The 15,119-nt window shown below is 40.0% G+C and overlaps 1 protein-coding gene across 2 annotated transcripts in view; it reads right to left on the minus strand.

Moving 5' to 3' along the window:
* The window catches only part of TXNDC8 (thioredoxin domain containing 8), a 38,144-nt gene extending 32,921 nt beyond the window's left edge, over positions 1 to 5,223 (minus strand). For both annotated transcript variants that reach the window (XM_088837752.1, XM_055427942.2), the window contains exons 1-2: positions 5,200 to 5,223; positions 1,592 to 1,696 (exon numbers count right to left, since the gene is read on the minus strand). In XM_088837752.1, the coding sequence (XP_088693878.1) occupies positions 1,592 to 1,696; positions 5,200 to 5,223 (129 nt within the window). The remainder of the gene's footprint in view (positions 1 to 1,591; positions 1,697 to 5,199) is intronic.
* Between the last annotated feature and the right edge of the window lie 9,896 nt (positions 5,224 to 15,119).

Consider the following 15,119-nt stretch of genomic DNA (forward strand, 5'->3'; position numbering starts at 1 on the left):
AAACACTTAAATGGGTTAATAGGAAAATTAACTAGATGAAACACTGCATAGACATGAAAATTATAATCTGGAGAGTTGATAGAAACATAAACCAATGTGTATATGGAAAAAGATCAGAATATAAATATATGATACAATTAAGTGGAATATTTTACAAAGAAATTTTATAAAGGAGCTCAGATATGAAAGGAATAAGTAAGGCATAGGATTTCTTCGATAATAGGGTTGAAGGATTGGGGGTAGTTTATTCTTTTTTATTATAGTTTAAAAAAATACCATGTTCATCCATAATTTATTCCAATATTTGGATGTTTTGAACTCTAGAACTGTGGTAAAATGTCATTATTATGAATAATCCATTCCTTTATACAATTGTACTCTTTTGTACATTTTGATGATCCTTGTAGAATTATCCACAAACAAACAGTATTAACCTGGTGTGTACTAATGATCTAATTAGATCTCACTAAATTATCTTCAGGTTAAGCAGGATGCTTCCAAAAAAAACTATGATTCCATGCAGAAGATTTTAAGTGTAATCAGGTCCCATTTGTTTATTTTTGTTTTTATTTCCATTACTTTAGAAGGTGGATCTAAAAAGATACTGTTGCAATTTATGTCAAAGAGTGTTCTGCCTATATTTTCCTTTATGGTATCTGGTTTTACATTTAGATCTTTAATTCACTTTGATTTTATATGGTGCTAGTGAATGCCATAATTTCATTCTTTTACATCTAGCTGTCTAGTTTTCTGAGCACCACTTACTGAAGAGACTGTATAGTCTCTTTCTCCATTGTATAATCTTGCCTCTCGATAAACTGATCTTGATAAATTGATCATAGGTATGTGGGTTTATTTCTGGACTTTCTGTCCTGTCCCATTGGTCTACATGTTTGCTTTTGTGCCAGTACCATGCTGTTTTGATTACTATAGCTTTGTAGTGTAGTCTGAAGTCAGGGAGCCTGATTCCTCCAACTCCAACTCTCTTTCTCAAGACTGCTATTTGCTTTTTTTGTTTCCATGCAAATTTTAAAAAACTTTGTTCTAGCTCTGTGAAGAAAGCCATTGGCAATTTGATGAGAACTGCATTGAATCTGTAGATTGCCTTGGGTAGTACAATTATTTTAAAACAAACTTATGCTTACTCACGGAGAAAGGAGGGGGAGGGATAAATTAGGAAGTTTGTGTTGGGATTATTTATTGGGATTAACACACACACACTGATATACATAAAACAAATAACCAACAAGGACCAGGGAACTATATTCAATATTTTATAATAACTTATAAGCAAAAAGAATCTGAAAAATATCTCTATCTCTATATCCCTATCTATCTATCCATCTATCTATCTAACTGAATCACTGTACTGTATGCTTGAAAGTAACACAACATTGTAAATCAACTGTACATCAGTAAAATTTTAAAATTAAAATAACAATAGTAATAAAGAAGTGGGCACTAAGTGGGGGAAAAACTATCACCCCATAATGGCTCATCACTGCCAAACCTTTAAGATTTATTGGGAAAACTATTTGAGGACTTTGAATTCCTTCTAAAAAACTGTGAAATAGACACTGATGATACTTACATGAAAAACAGGATAAATCTTTTTGCAAGGACCACACCATTTTGCTGAGAATTCTATTACCACAAGTTTGTTCCCAGCAGCTTTCAAAAACGCTTTTAATTCATCCTGAGACCAGAACATAAATGAGGAAATGTGTACAGTCACTGAATCTCATATAGTCATGCAAGGCATAAAAGGACAGCGAGATTATGGTGCCCCACCCCCTTGCTCTCCAGGGGACCCAATCTTTCCTAAATGTCCCTGAGGGCATGTATATATTTATCTTCCTGCTGCTGCTGCTGCTAAGTCGCTTCAGTCGTGTCCGACTCTTGCGACCCCATAGACGGCAGCCCACCAGGCTCCCTTGTCCCTGGGATTTTCCAGGCAAGAATACTGGAGTGGGTTGCCATTTCCTTTTCCAATGCATGAAGGTGAAAAATGAAAGTGAAGTCGCTCAGTTGTGTCTGACTCCTAGCAACCCCAAGGACTGCAGTCTACCAGGCTCCTCCATCCATGGGATTTTCCAGGCAAGAGTAGTGGAGTGGGGTGCCAGTGCCTTCTCCAGTTTATCTTCCTAAGTATACATAAGTGATGATAAATCCACGTAAAAACTTTCAGTTCAGTTCAGTTGCTCAGTCGCGTCCAACTCTTTGCGACCCCACAAAAACTTTAAGTTCTGTTTACCAGATGGATGGGTGATGATGGTTGATAATGGCTGGATACCTCTGGCAAAAGACTGAGACTGATCAATGAGAGATGAGGGTAGAGGCTGAGGATGAAGGGTGTTCAAGGCGGACACCTACAGCTAAACAAGGACCTAAACAGAGAAGTCTAAACAGAGAGCTAATTCAGCACCTTAAATCACTTCTTGTTTTTGTTTGTGTTTTTGGGGGGGTGCTGATCATTATTAAAGCCATAGTTAAAACCATACATTTAAAGATTAGACATGCTTCTTGCTGAATGTCTTAAGTGAATTTTCTATCAGTTATCTGTATCATCTAAATAAAGTAAGATTTTCCTTCTGGGACCTCATGTCATGGTATCTATGCTTGACTGCTTTGTGAACAGTGTCCTACACTAATTATTCATGACTTGTCTTTCCAACAAGTCCCCTACACAACCCAATCCTGACTCACTTCAGTGCCTTCATGACCCCTAACTGGCACATGGTAAGTACTCAGGGAGCATTTAGTTGACTACATGAATAATCTGCTAATACATAGTGTTCTGTTCAGGATTTATTTTTCCTTTTCTCACTGGAATTGCAATAATAGTACCTAATTTACTCTGTGGTCGGTATTCTCTTCCTTAATCTTTACAACCACCCTATGCAGTATTATTATTACTATCATCCCCACTTCACAGATGAATAAAAGAACATTTTTAAACTTTCTCAAGGTCAACCAGTTGGTGAGTGTCATAGTTGGGATTACTAACTTTACTAGTTTGACTCCAAGGTCCATTTCCTTATCCACTACAGAAAATTGCCTCCTGAGTTCTTTATGGTAATGGAGCTCACTCTTTCTCTCTCTAGCCCAAATGCCATCATTCATTCATCCCTGGACCACTAATTAAGATGGAGGGATGGAATCAGTAATTGAGTTAAATCAATTGGGGCCTATCCCTGGAAATAAGGATGGGATTTATTCCATACAGATGGAATACACTCTATAATAGGGGCATCCTGACAATTGGGGCATCAAACACTGTCATTTGATTTACTTTCAGGAGGTGAAACTGATGACTCAAAGAAGACACATTCTTCCTTTAATAATATGCCTCCAAGAGAGGAGTGATTAACTTTTCAAAGAGCCACACCACCTCCACTTCTCACTTGCTTCTGAAGTTGTAAGTTAGATGTCATCCTCAGAAACCCCAACTCTTCACTTCCCAGTAGTTGTTAGGGTATAAACTGACCTAGTTGGTCCCATGAACTTGACTTGGCTAAGTTCTCTGTAGGTAATACTCCCATGGTACAGAGTGATCCCACATGTACCAATTAAGGCCTACTCTGTGCCGGGTACTGGACACACTGCTAGGATACAGCATGGACAAAAAGACAAAACATTCCACCCCCTCCCTTCATGAACTCTGCATTTAGGGGAAAGTCAATGGTAAGATAAGTGAAATATATAGTAAATTTGTGATCACTGCTAATAAAGAAAAAAAGTGAAAGTAGCTCAGTCATGTCCAACTCTTTGTGACCCCATGGACTATACAGTCCATGGAATTCTCCAGGCCAGAATACTGGAGTGGGTAGCTGTTCCCTTCTCCAGGGGATCTTCTCCAACCAAGGGATCAAACCCAGGTCTCCCACATTGCAGGCAGATTCTTTGCCAGCTGAGTTACCAGAGAATCCCAAAGAAAAAAAGGAGAAGAACAAAATAAGAAGGAAGGATGAGAGTTGGATTACAATTACAGTCTGGGTGGCCAAGGACCACCTCGATGTAATATTTGAAAAAAGGCATAAAGGAAACAGTAGGTCCTCAGAATAGGTACCTAAGAAGGAGATGGAGAGGGCTTCTCTGTGAGATTCCCAGGAAACAGAAAAGAATTAGTAAAATCATTAGCAAGTGTATGCTATTTTTAAAACACTTTCGTAAGCCAAAGTTACATGGCCATACCTTCTTTCAATCTGGTTGGTCTCATATTTGTGATCTTAAACACAAGCATGTTTGGGAAAGTGTCAAAAGCCTAATTCTGAAGGTTCTAGTGGAGGGAAGACCCAGGCACTACTCTCCCCCTTCTCTCCAGCTCCTGCTACTGCTGCTGCTAAGTCGCTTCAGTCGTGTCCGACTCTGTGTGACCCCATAGACGGAAGCCCACCAGGCTCCCCCATCCCTGGGATTCTCCAGGCAAGAACACTGGAGTGGGTTGCCATTTCCTTCTCCAATGTATGAAAGTGAAAAGTGAAAGTGAAGTCGCTCAGTCGTGTCCGACCCTTAGCGACCCCATGGACTGCAGCCCACCAGGCTCCCTAAACATGGGATTTTCTAGGCAAGGGTACTGGAGTGGCTTGCCATCCTAGTCCCCCTGAAATGAGTGGGTATCAGAATGTCTGGATGCTAATGCCTGCTTCACTTCTCTACTCTTTTAAAGGCAATTTTCTTCTTTATAAATAATTATCCCTGGCCTTTACATGTATTGAGATCTGTTGCAGCAGTACCACTGGACAATGGATGGCAAGTGGCTTTAGGAAATACTACCTCACCAACTAATGCCCCCGTTCCATTCTACAGGCATGTCTGGGGGTTTTCTTTCCTAGGATAAGAGAAAAATGTGGACTATTTTACTTCCAGAAAAATTTCCAGGTACAACCAAAGTAAAATTGGTGGGTTCAGATACAGGATGGGATATGTTACAAGCTGGTCTGGATCTAGCTAGAGTAAAAGCAAGAAATGAGAAGCAGGAAGGGATAAAACTCTTTTTGATCAACTTTGCTCTTGGCATTTCTCCAGAGAATGCCATCCCTCAAGAAACAGCATGAAGAAAAAGCATTAAAAATAAACTCTTCTTGCCTCGGAGCAACAAACGAGTACTGCATGGAGGAAATATTACTTAAAGCTAATCAAATCTGCTCTCAAGATGGTCTCTTTTGAAATACTTCTTGAAGCCAAATAAATACTTGCCATGTCTCTGATATTCTGCACCATGATTTACACCTGGGAATTGCTGACAAAACTCTTCTGTTGGTTCAGTTGGCAGACTGTAACTCTCTCTTACCAATTATAGGATCCTGGCCGGAGTATAAGGGTACCTTCTCTATGACATCACTGAACGTGACATCTTAGAACCTAGAACTTTGGAAGACATGGAGCTAATTTCATTTTTATGTCATGACTACTTGGTCAGTATGTGGTCAGTAAGAATCAGACAACTGCTGGCCTTGTGTGTGGAATCAATTTTAATCTCCTACTACCTATTTCCATGCACCTCCCTCCCTCCCCCAGTCCTGGCAACCAACAAATAAGAAATAAGCAAGGTATTCATCTATTAAATAGATGAAAGTTATTTTCATTTAGGATTTTGAAGAAATTATTTTGCAGTTGAGAAAGATACTAAAGCCTTAATTCTAAATTAATTCTTCTTGTAAATTTGGATTTTTGAGTCCCTAAACTTTATTATTTTGCCTTGATTATTTAGGCGGTAGAGAAATTTCACTCTTATGGACTGAGTGGATCAGGGGTTGGCAGACTTTTCCTGTCAAGAACCAGATAATATTGGGGGCTTTATGGACAACATGTTGGTTCATATTCTTTGTTTTCACAATCTTTAAAATGTAAGCATTTTTAACTGCTGGGCTTTATAAAAACAGCAGCAGCTCCTCAAACCTTCTTCAGAGCCAGTGACCACCACTACTAGCTGAATTCCCAGCAAAATTATTCTTTCTAGCTTTTCCATTCCTCCATTCAGGCCTCTCAGGAATGAATTATCTGTCTTCCTTGTGTGTGTGTGTTAGATGAAAAACTATGAATATTTCTTGTATCATCTCAGCCAAATTGTTTTTTGTAGCAGATATCTGTCAGTTGCTTTCCAGTACCCATTTCTTCCTCTTTCTACCAAAAATACCCTGATTTTCTGTGGGCAAATTTATCCCTCCTCCATTTTATTGCAGCTATGCAGTTTGTATGGGATTACTCTAACCCTAAATCCAGGGTTCAACCCTGATGATTTTTTATTTTTTTGGCCAAACCACGTGGCTGGGAGACCTTAGATCCCTGGCCATGGATCAAACTCATGCCCCTGCAATGGAAGCATGGATCTCTAACCACTGGGAAACCAGGAACTCCCTTGATCTAATGATCTTAATCCAACCAACAATCCTATATTTAGACCAAGGGTTACCCAAGAGAGGATAAGAAAGCAAGAGAAAGCAATTCCTAGCACTTGTGACAATTACTGAAATTTCCTCTTTATCTGGATACAAACAAGACGCTGATTGGCAGCTACTAAAAAACATGCAGGAACCAGTCTTTGTGTAATAGCAATGTTTCAGATCTTCCCTGTAGCTTAGATGGTAAAGAATCTGCTCGCAATGCATGAGGCCTGGGTTGGATCCCTGGGACGGGAAGATCCTCTGGAGAAGGGAATGGCTACCCACTCCAGTATTCTGGCCTGGAGAACCCCATGGACAGAGGAGCCTGGTGGGCTACAGTCCGTGGAGTCACAAAGAGTCGGACACTACTGAGCAACTAACACTACTTCTGCTGTTTCAGAAAGCAGAGAGTTGGTTTCTTGGTCCACAGGATGAAATATTGCCAGAAGTTCCATCAAAGCCTGGACTTTTTGTTTCCATAGACAGCAAATCCCTTTATAGTTTAAACCAAATTAAGTTGGAATTTCTAATAATTACCTGGTAACCTCTCAGATACAGTTTTATAGAAATTTCTCCACTTGGGTCAAACTGCAAGAAGTATGACTCAACATTGCCACTGCTGTTTAAAAAATCTCTCATTCAAGATACACAGCAGTAGAGCAAAATCTAACTTTAGGACTGAGGAATCTAATTTCTGTCCTGCAACGTGTCCAGACTCAAAATAGTCATTACTACTCTGAAATAACTATTTACCAACCGGCATTCCAGTCATCTAAGTTTCTTTCTGAGCTTCCCTAGCTGCTTAATATTTATCAGGGGAGAAGGTGAAAGGAAAACAAGCTTTAGACTCAGACAAATGTTATTTTTCCACTTTGCAATACATGAGAGGCACCAGACTTGGATGAAACAACTTGGTTTCAAACCTAAGTGCTGCTACTGTGAGCTCTTGAGCAAATGATTGCTTATCTAAGCTTCTACTTCTTTATCTGTAAAATGGAATTAGTGCGCACCTCCTAGGGATATGATGATAATGAACAGATATAAAGAAATACATTTAAAATTATTATTTCTTTATATCTTTTATAATTATATATGTTTTTATAATTGTACAAGATAATTAACAGATATAAACAGATATGAAAAAGAGCTCCTAGCTCAAGTCAGCAAAGGCATGTATCACTCTGGCTTTCGAAGTTTCTACTTCAGAAAGGGTTTTCTTTCCTCTTAGTGGACAAAAGGCAAACTGCAAGTCAATATGCTCCCTTTGGAGCTGGCAGAAGTCTGAAAAGAAGAAGCAACATAGGTTGTAAACTAATGTCCACAAGCCCCTGATGACCCACTGTTGATTATATCATAGGGTTGACCAACATTTACAAACTGGAATATTTTAAGAATAAATAAAGCCTCTTACTCATTTTGCAAGGAGTCCTAAGATCTGGCAACCCTGGGCCTCTCCTTCTGTGTTGTATAATGACTGTCAAACGAAGAGTAGTGGTTGCCCTGCTAGAAGGAGCATGCTCTTTCTGGCTGGATCCTGTCCTCATCATCTTCCATAGCCCCAAAAACCCAAGGTAGAGTAGAAAGATGCCATTTTTGTTGAGGGTGTGCAGCTATTTGTCTTTTACCATGATAACAAGTACTTGAAGCATTTCTAATGTCTCTGTCCAGTATCTACTGTATTATTTTTTTTTTGTTCATGGGGGTGGTTTGCTTATTAATATTACTTGCCTGGCTTCTATTGGCATTTGAGTTTGAGCCTGCTGATTTTGATGCTTTTACCATCACAGTCCAGACTTTAATTCGTGGTTATCCACTGAAGATCCTGCCATCACCTCTCCTTCTTCTTTTTTTACTTTTTCATTCAAGAAGGAAAGATAGATGCTGGTACATATTGAACATCTTCCAAGCCCCATGTTGAGAAAGGCTGTTTCAAAGTATGGACTCTGTTCTTGGTGTCACTTTGTTATTTTATAAATACTCTCCTAGTTAAGGTGATTGTGTCCACTCTACGGAGGAGATGATCAAGGTGCAGCAGCAAGCTTAGATAACTTATTCTAGCCAGAATTAATTTTGAATTCAAGTCTGGGTCACCCATCAGACGGGGAGGAACATGTCAGCTGACCTTACGTCAGGTCTCTGCAGGTCACTTAGTGAGCTAGTTAGTACTGGATGAACCATGCAGTGAATTCCTTTTTTTTTTTTTCCACAACAATAAGGTATCTACCATCTCTACTATCCTTTTCCTTATGGAACTAGCTCTTCTTGAACTTCCTTCCACTGCACTTGGAAAGGAGATGGTACAGATTTAACTCTTAGGCACAGCTACTAAACCAACAAACTCCTGCCATGTCCCTGGCTTCCCAGAAGTAGAGCAAGATTGGGCCAGGATTTCTGCCTTTTGGTACTAGGGTTTGCAGATTTTTCCACAGAATTTGCAGCAAAGCAGCTTGCCCAGCCCAAGGGCAGGGAGAGTAGGAGCTGACGGATCTCAGAAGTCTGTTTGTATCCAGCTGGAATTAAGCACTATTATAAGGTCCAGGAAATGAACGACCAAGTTCATAAAAACACATCTTTTTTTATGTTTTGCAGAAAAAGTGCTTAGTTGGTAAGAAGTACAAGTTTCTAGTCCGGGATAAAAGCTCTCAGTCAAGTATTTTCTAGAAAAGGGCGCTCTAGCTTTGCCTTTTGTACTTGACTATCTTCTTTGTTTCCCCAACATGCACTCACATGTATTTTCCTAGACCCATTTCTGACCTCATTGTTGGAATCATGAAGCTCCAAAACAGTCTGGGTGGAGTCTCTTTCTGAATACTTGGGGTTGCATTAAAATAAAAAAAAAATTATCCAGGGATGGAATCCTAAGCATGTGTTGACAATTTAAAATCTTAAAAATATTAACAAGAAAAAAAAACAGAGTGGGAAGAAAAGTAAAGACAGGAAGAAAGAAAAGAAAGTGAGAGGAAAAGGGAGTGAGGAAGAGCAAAAGAGGGCCAAGAGAAAACAATAACAGGATTAATAAAAAATAAGAATAAAGAGATAAATCACTGATACATATGACTTGCAATCCACCTCAGAACTTACAGAGACATGCCAACATGTGAAGGACTGCTGCTGCTGCTGCTGCTAAGTCACTTCAGTCGTGTCAGACTCTGTGTGACCCCATAGACGGAAGCCCACCAGGCTTCCCCGTCCCTGGGATTGTCCAGGCAAGAACACTGGAGTGGGTTGCCATTTCCTTCTCCTATGCATGAAAGTGAAAAGTGAAAGTGAAGTCGCTCAGTCGTGTCCGACCCTCAGTGACCCCATGGACTGTAGCCTTCCAGGCTCCTCCGTCCATGGGATTTTCCAGGCAAGAGTACTGGAGTGGGGTGCCATTGCCTTCTCCGATGTGAAGGCCTATTTAGTATTAATATAAGATTCAGATCATGATTAGTTTTATCTAAGGAAAAAAAGATCAGATTCTCTCTTACCAAACACTCCGGTGGGTGATACCTTCTTTGAGTTGACTTCGGCTGTAGTTGAGCGGTGAGAAGGAGATGTTTAAGGATATGTTTGCGAGAAAGAGTGACTTCTTTTTTTGCCTGGGTTCAATATCTGGGTTGGGAAGATCCCCTGGAGGAGGAAATAGCAACCTGCTCCAGTATTCTTGCCTGGGAAAGCCCATGGAGAGAGGAGCATGGTGGGCTTACAGTTCATGAGGTCACAGAAAAGTCAGAAACAAACTTAGCAACTAAACAACGACATGAGAAGAAGAAGGGGTTGATCTGAAGCGCTCTGCAACCAAGGCCTAGAATTAAAGCCACTTTAGGGTCTTACTCCGGAGAAGGCAATGGCAAGCCACTCCAGTACTCTTGCTTAGAAAATCCCATGGACGGAGGAGCCTGGTGGGCTGCAGTCCATGGGGTTGCTAAGGGTCGGACACAACTGAGCAACTTCACTTTCACTTTTCACTTTCACACATTGGAGAAGGAAATGGCAACCCACTCCAGTGTTCTTGCCTGGAGAATCCCAGGGATGGGGGAGCCTGGTGGGCTTCCGTCTATGGGGTCACACAGAGTCGGACACGACTGAAATGACGCAGCAGCAGCAGCAGGGTCTTACTCTCCAGGATGCGCTCAGACTAACAGTATTAGCATCACCTGTGAATTTGTCATTAAAGAAAAAAGAATGAAAGAAGCTACAGGAGCTACAATTACAAAGAGTAATAAATGAAAGAAGGATGGGAAGGGAACTGTGTGCAGAAAGGGCAAAGGATTTGTAAGGGAGGACTTTCATCATGTGGATGAGAAGCATGAATTCTCTTTAGAAGACCTTGCTATTCAAGGGCATACAGACAGGGGCATCATCACCTGGGATGCTTAAAGGAAAAGCAGAACTTCAGGCTCCATCCCTGATGTTCTGAATAAGAATCTGGATTACAAGATTCCCCGGGTGATTCTTATGCACATTGGTGTTTGAGAAGCTGTTCTAGAGATCCTTTTCGATCAGGGAGCTGTCCGTGGAACAGAGGAGCATCAGCCTCAGGGTTGCCTGGGAACTGTGACAAATGCCAATTCTCAGGCCCCACCCTGGACCTAATGAATCAGAATCTCTGAGGGTGGGGCCCAGATGTGTGGTTTAACTAGCCCTCCAGGTGATTCTGCTGGGTGCTCAAGCTGGGGAACCACAAGGCTAGAAGTTCTTTGTAACAAAGGGATTGATTTATACATTGATCTGGTGTATTGGGCTTTCCTGGTGGCTCAGCTGGTAAAGAATCTGCCTGCAAAGCAGGAGATGCAGATTCGATCCCTTGGTCAGGATCCAGGATCCTCTGGAGATGGGAATGGCAACCCACTGCAGTATTCTTGCCTGGAGAATCCCATGGACAGGGGAGCCTGGAGGGCTACAGACCCTGGGGTCACGAAGAGTCAGACACACCCAAGCGGCTAACCATGCGTCTGATGTATCACTGTTTGAGCCATCAAGGAAGCCTGATGATGAAGAAGCAGCAATCAAAATCACAGCCTGAGAATTCCCTGCCTATCCAGTGGTTAGGACTTCTATCAGGGTAACTAAAATCCCATAAGCCTCGAGAGGCAGCATATAACAAACAAATGAAAAGAAGGGAAACAGACAAAGGAAACTTACACCCTGAGGGCCTTGGCCACGGATCAATCCAAATTTGTACCAGCTTAGCTGGTGCCTGGCCAGGTATTAACCCCTTCAGTTGCTGGATTGTAGGGAGAACCAGGGTGTCCCTGGGGGAGGGACTGGGGCAGCCTCAATGAAGTGGGACATGAGGACAGAGGCTGCTTATTAGCCTACACATTCCAATAGTTTAACAACTGGTTCAGCGAGCCATTCCCGCACCTATCAACTAAAGATCAGCCTCATGATATTGATGAAAAATGCAACAACTGCTCTTTCCAGATATCCAGGGCAATTGTAACATTCAGAAGTTGTTATTTACCAAGAAAAATATTTGCTTGGAGCTTTCACATTGAGATAGGAATAAAACCTTCAGTGATCCCCTAACTGTGTTGTGCTTAGTGGCTCAGTTGTGTACAACTCTTTGTGACCCAATGGACTGTAGCCCACCTGGCTTCACTGTCCATGGAGATTCTCCAGGCAAGAATACTGGAGTGGGATGCCATGCTCTCCTCCCAGGGGATTTTCCCAACCCAGGAATCGAACCCAGGTCTCCTGCATTGCAGGCAGATTCTTGACCATCTGAACCACCAGGGAAACCTGATCCCTTTACTAGAAGGAAGCAAAACTCTGCTAGGTCCCTAGGTTGATGGCTAGTCTATGGGACAGAGCAGGAAGGAGCTGTGCTATTTGAAAGGCACTGGTACTGGCTTAAGGTTATGGGGCCAGAGTCACAATGGCGGGTAGTATGAATAGTTTAGGGTTCAGACAGTGGGGAGAAAAAGAAAGGCAAGAGGCCAAGCTCACATAAAGACTAAGACAGAAAAATTTCAAGCATCTCCTAACCCCCCACAACAAGCCTTCAGGGAAGTGAATGAAATTGTAGGTATCAAAAACTGCGCCAAAGGCAAAGTGTTCACAAAGGTGATCATTTAGCATTAGGGTAATTATTAATATAACCATCATAGGGCAATTTCTGCCAGCTTGGGGCAAACTCGTGCCTCTGACTTTTGTGGGCTGTGGCTGCAGTACATGGTGTGAGCTATGTGACACTGTGGTAATACTAAGGAAAAACATGTACATCATTACCCCAAACTTCTTAGATTTGGTTCCTAAAAGTCCTTGGATTTTCCTTCAGGCATGGAAAGAGTTAGAACACAAGCTGAGGTCAAGGAAATGCCTGTTACTTGGAGTGAGAGAGAAGTTACATGGGAGTCAGTTTAGAAAACCATCTGCTTGAATCAGCAAACGTTCTGTAAAAGAAAAAGAAAAATCAGTGTGCCCTTGGATAAACTGAGGCATAGGGGATCACCAAGGAAAAGAACTGACTAAAACCCTGCGTCTTTCCTGCTGAAAGGGCCCTTTGTTTTCCCTATTTCAGAGAACACTGGCGTCTGCAGTTACTTCTGTCACGTCCACAGGTGGCTTAGAGTCCTCCCACACTTCCCAAAGCTGCTTGTAAAATCTATAGTTACTTGTGTATTTCTGATTGTTTTTTATTAAAAAAACATTTCAAAATACTGAGAACAGGAAACTAGAAAAATAATTAATGGAGGTTTTATTTCCAGGATTGTATTACCACCATTGTTTATATTTTGATGTTACACACACACACACAATGTAGTTTAATCAAATCACCATTTTATTACTATGTGGTTTGGCATTCTGCTGTCTCCCTTAATGTTATGCTAAGGACATTTCCTGATTATCTAATGAACTCAGACTGCATAATTTGCAGTTATTGCATACTCTTCTACCATTTGGGTACATTGTGGATTTTTTTTTTTTAATTTACTTTGGAGTATACTTGCTTTACAACGTTGTGCTAGTTTCTGCTGTATCTTAATTGACTTTTTCTTATGTTCTTCACAAATTCACAGTCACAAAGCATCACGTAAAACTGTGATGAGTGTCTTTCCAATAAGTAATTGTGGAAACTTATTTTCTGGGAGTAATTTCCTAGGAATGTACTATTTTAAGGAATCTTGATGTGTTATGCAAAACTTTCTTCTTGAGTGCTTATGCCAGTTTACTTACACCACGATGTCCATGAATTTGCTAATCTCACCATTTTTTAATCATTAGTACTGATTTTTATGACTAAACTGTTTGGTAAATTGATAGGTAAGATGGTATAGCATTATAGTTTAAAGTTGTATTTCCTTGATTACTAATGTGGTTGAACATATTTCTATTTTTTATATAAAATTATTCAATATTTAATTGTTTATTAGGCTGTCTGATTTTTAATTTGTGACAGTCTCTTTATGTTTTAGGTTTTTTGGCACAGAAATTAAATTTTTAGTCAAATCTGTTGATCATGTATTTTGCCATTTTTCCACTGATTGTATACTAGGAAAGATACCCTCTTTTTGTGGTTATTAGTGAATATTCATAATTTTCCCGATAACGAAAAGTAATTTTAGTTTTTAAACTTTTTTTTGTAATCATTAAAACACTTATTATAAAGACCTAGGACAATCATAATACACAAAGGACAAAGGATGTTCCCATCCTTCAACAAATAGAATATCACATATATCCTCCCCTATGTGTCCATGCACACTTTACTTTTTAATACTTTCACCACTTCTTTTGTTGTTGAGGAGCAGATGAGGATATATTTACATTTTCCTTGACCCGATTTATGGAATGTCAGTCTTTCTCCCTTGCTATATGATGTTTCCTATATAACCTAGTGGGATAATATCTGACAGGGCATGTTTAAGCATTTCTATTTTTCTACCATTGCTTTATGTATTTATTCTTGTACCAGACCCACATGTGTTTACCACACATTTAATTAAAATATAAAAACTCATTACTTTTCCACTGCAAACTTTTCTTAGAGATGAATAAGAGGGGGCGTAGGGATAGATTAGGAATTTGGGATTAACAGATACACACTGCTACATATGAAATAGATACACAACAAGGACCCTGTATAGAACAGGGAACCATAATAAATAACTTATAATAACCTATAATGACAAAGAATCTGAAAAAGAATATATATGTATATTTATATATACATATCAATGAATCACTTTGCTGTTCACTTGAAGCTAACACAATATTGTAAATCAATAAGAGAAAGAAAAAGAAAACATAAAGAGGTCTGGAAAAAAATCTGTGCTGTTAAGTTATATATAAAAAATAGCTCCTTAAAAAACTAAAAATAGAGCTACCATATGATCCAGCAATCCTACTCTTGGGAATATAGAGGAAACTGTAATGAAAAGATACATCCACATCAATGTTCTCTGCAGCACTATTTACAATAGCCAAAACATGGAAGTAGCTTGAATGTCCATCAACAGAAAATGGATAAAGAAGAATAAGAAAGACATGGTATATTTACACAAGGACTGTGATTCAGCCATAAAAAGAATGGAATAATGTTACCTTCAGCAACAGCAATGGCCCTAGACATCATGCGAAGTGAAATAAGTCAAAGACAAATAGCATATATTATCGCTTATATGTGCAATCTAAAGAAAAATGATACAAATGAACTTATATGCAAAACAGAAACAGACCCACAAACATAACAAATTTAGGTTTATCAAAGGGGAAAGAGGTGGGGGAGGGATAAATCAGGAGTCT

The sequence above is a fragment of the Moschus berezovskii genome, chromosome 7 (assembly GCF_049115385.1).
Source record: "Moschus berezovskii isolate FMDL1 chromosome 7, NW_MosBer_1.0, whole genome shotgun sequence".
In the NCBI taxonomy this organism is placed as follows: Eukaryota; Metazoa; Chordata; class Mammalia; order Artiodactyla; family Moschidae; genus Moschus; species Moschus berezovskii.